Genomic DNA, 3,305 nt, shown 5'->3' on the forward strand with positions numbered 1-3,305 from the left:
CATCTAAGAATGCTTTCAGGTTTTCCTGAACTCAAGGATTATCTAAGAATGCTTTCAGGTTTTCCTGACAGTCCTTGGCTTGTAAATGAAGCTCAGAGGACACCCAGGCTAACTGCCTCCAGGCTACATCCACTGGGGAGACAACTCAGTAGGAAAACCCTGTGGTCCCTGCAGGCGCCTGGCCCACCCATAGCCTCCCCCGCTTACACACACACACACACACACACACACACACTCTCTCTCTCAAATCACACACACACACACACACACACACACAGCCCAAGGCAGAGAAGATCTAATTTCATGAGGGAACAGGATGGGGGGGATAGTGTTACGGGACCTCCTGTACACACCCCACCCCAGCTGTTGCCTGTGCCAGGCAAAAGCAACAGTCGCAGGCAAATGTCAAGGAGCAAATCTGAGAAGGGAGAAGTGAGGCTCTGCCTTTAGGGGCCCATGGGGCCTCCATTAACAAGAACAGGGGACAGAGAGACTTGTTTGCCTCGAGTCTTGTCTTCCAGCAGGACTAAGACGTTAAGGGAGAAATTTCAAAGTTCAGGATGGACTGCTGGGACAGTGGGTGCTGAGGGAAGCTCTGGGCAGGAGGGGTGGTAGGATCTTGAGGAAGGGGTGGGGGCAGCCCTTAGGCCGTGAGGGGCCCAGGGAGTGCGAAGAAGTGGAAGGTCAGGCCAAGATGGTGAGGAGAGGGATCCCAGGAGTTCCAGCCCCACTGGGGAGGCAAGGACAGACAGGTGAGAGGTCTGGGACTTCAGGAGCGTTTGGAGTCACCTGGCACCAGCAGCTCTTTCCTGCCTCTAGAAGGGAGTCTTTGCCTTGGCCAATCAGCACCAGAGGGGCGGGGCAGGGGCACGAAGATGCTCCGGGATTGGTGGAGTGGTTCCTGCACTTCGGTATGCAGGGTCTAGTGGTGGCCCAGAGTGGCAGCAGTGTCTGAGCTGGGGAGCCCTGCGCTCAGGGGTAACCCGAGCGCTTGAAGGCCTGGAAGCTTCGGGGGATGGCTTAGCTTCAGTGTTTTGGCTGTGAATACCCTTAAAGCTTAAAATAAAACCGGCCTGTGGGGTGTAGAGGAGGACAGAGGAGAATGCAAATGAGCAACCCATCCCAGAACCCCCTCGATTCTGGTCTGTAGAATAGGATGCTGAGGGCTCGGACGACAGGAGCCTATGATTCGGAGCCCGCCCTGCCCAGCACTCTCCAGGTGCCCCATCCCACACCCCAGCCAGCCCCCAGATGCTCTCGCACACTTACAAAGGAAATGCAGGCGGCCAGGAGAAGGATCCGTACCAGGAGGTCTTCAAACTGTTCAATCACCAACTCCCACAGGGACTTCCCTGGGGGAAAGAGGCAAGGGGAGGGCCCCGGGGTTAAGCTCCAGTGGATGAACAGCTGGGGCTCCAGGTGCAAGCTGGGGTCCAGGGACTGAGAGTGCCTTGACTTCCAGCCTGGAGCAGGAAGGTTCTGGGGTGATGGGTAGGCTACTTGGTGCTGAGAAGGGCTGAGGGAGCTTGCCAGGACTCCAAAAACAGGCTCTTCAAAGTGGTGGGCACTTGTTCAAGGGCTGGATGCCTCAAGGAGAAAGTGCCTGGAAACTTCTTCCCCCAGCCAGACTCTAACTTTTGGGGAGGGATATTTGCCCCAGGAGTCAGTAGGGAAAAGGCGAGGAGAATGGAGTGGGGCACAGAGGTGATGGGGGGTCCCCTATGACAGCTCAGGGATTGCAGTAACTTACCTTCCTCAGCAGGGAGCTCTGCCGAGGGAAAAAGAAGAAAAGGACAAATTCATTTGGGGTTCAGTCTAATGCCCCGCGCATCAGGACTCTGAGGTTCTCCAAGGTCATCCCACAAAGCCTCCCCAAACTGCAGGTCTTAGGGACCCTGTCTTCTCAGTCCTCTTCCCTCCTGCAGTCGTTGGACCATGGCCCAGCTCTTCCCCAACACCCTGGGGAAGCTCCAGTGTGTGTGTGTGCTGGGGGTGTGCAGGAGGGCATCAGCAGCTTTTCTTCCAAGGGACACTTACCATTGGGGCCGTATTTCTCCAATTGCCGCTTAACTTGGTCCAAGGTGAGGCCTGTATTCTCACTCACCCCAAAATAGGCCAAACATTCTTCTGTGGTCTTGGAGTGTGCAGCCTCCATTGTGCTCCCTTCCTGGAGGCCAGGGGGCGGTGTGTTCCTTCTGCGGAGTTCTCACGCGTAGGGGGCCTTCCTCAGTGTGTCCACCTGCCTGTTTGTCTGGGTTTCTTCCTTTTTCTCTCCTGTCCCCGCCCCCAGGGCTTTCTTCCCTCCACGAAGCTCTGATCCCAGTCCCACTTGCAGCAGCCGGCCACCCCCCCGCCCAGTCCCCAGTTGGTCCTTATGAGGGAGTGAGGGGGGGGCCACACTCCCCCCTCCCCCAGATCAGGGATTGGCTGGCCGAGACTCCAGCAGGAGGGGTCAGAAGAGAGAGGTATTTCTGCTGACAGAGGGGGAACAGTGGGGCTGCAGCCTGAGATGTCACTCATAAGGGAAGTTAAGGTGGCCCCAGCCCCAGGGAAGGGGTGGGGGCAGGGAGAGACTTCACTGTCTGTCTTCTGCTACTGACCCCTTCCCCAGTTGCCCAGGCTTTCTCAGTTGCACTGAATTTCCTATTTCCTATTCCAGACTCATCCCTCCAGTTCTTCTCTCGAGCCCACTTCTACTCTCAGCCCTTCTTTACCTTTCACCTTCCTCACAACCCCTCTTCCCACCTCATCCACCCTAAACTTGTTTCTACTGCCAGTCTCCTTCCTCACCTAGTTTGCTGAAAGGGCAGCAGAGATACTCCAACCTTCAGGGGATTGAAGAGGGGGAGAACATCTTTTGTGGGCCAAAGGAAGTAGCTCTAGAGGGACCAGAGGAAGCAGGGAGGGGAGAGGGTCAAGGGGACAGGGTAGAGGATGGTAACCCTACCCTAGGGAGGGGTTGCTACAGCCATCAACAAGGGATTTAGTGTCCAGGCCCTAGTGAGCAAAGCCAGGACTGCCTGTCTCTCCCCTAAACTCCCCCCGCCCCCATCAGTCTAACTCAGCCTCTGAGAACACAGCCTTCAAGGCCCCCCCCATTCCTAACAGTGAATACCACCCCCCCAAGAAAACGGGATACCCAGGCAGCAAAGTAACCCAAGAGGCTACAGAATGTGCTGATGGCAGAGGAGGAGGGATAAGCGTTTTAGGATAGGGGTGTGGGTCACCCCAAGCCATAGAATAAGGGTCACCTCCATCCCACACTGTGCTCTCTTTAACCTAAGGGGTTTACCTGGCAGACCCCA

At 56.3% G+C, this 3,305-nt stretch overlaps 1 protein-coding gene across 1 annotated transcript in view; it reads right to left on the reverse strand.

Annotated features, from left to right (window-relative positions):
* The window catches only part of ATP2A1 (ATPase sarcoplasmic/endoplasmic reticulum Ca2+ transporting 1), a 16,336-nt gene extending 13,313 nt beyond the window's left edge, over window positions 1-3,023 (reverse strand). Inside the window, exons 1-3 of the mRNA XM_006914054.3 lie at window positions 2,038-3,023; window positions 1,751-1,768; window positions 1,270-1,352 (exon numbers count right to left, since the gene is read on the reverse strand). Of these exons, the coding sequence (XP_006914116.1) occupies window positions 1,270-1,352; window positions 1,751-1,768; window positions 2,038-2,155 (219 nt within the window). The 5' untranslated portion in view covers window positions 2,156-3,023. The remainder of the gene's footprint in view (window positions 1-1,269; window positions 1,353-1,750; window positions 1,769-2,037) is intronic.
* Window positions 3,024-3,305: the final 282 nt, after the last annotated feature.

Source organism: Pteropus alecto, unplaced genomic scaffold, assembly GCF_000325575.1.
Source record: "Pteropus alecto unplaced genomic scaffold, ASM32557v1 scaffold44, whole genome shotgun sequence".
Lineage (NCBI taxonomy): Eukaryota > Metazoa > Chordata > Mammalia > Chiroptera > Pteropodidae > Pteropus > Pteropus alecto.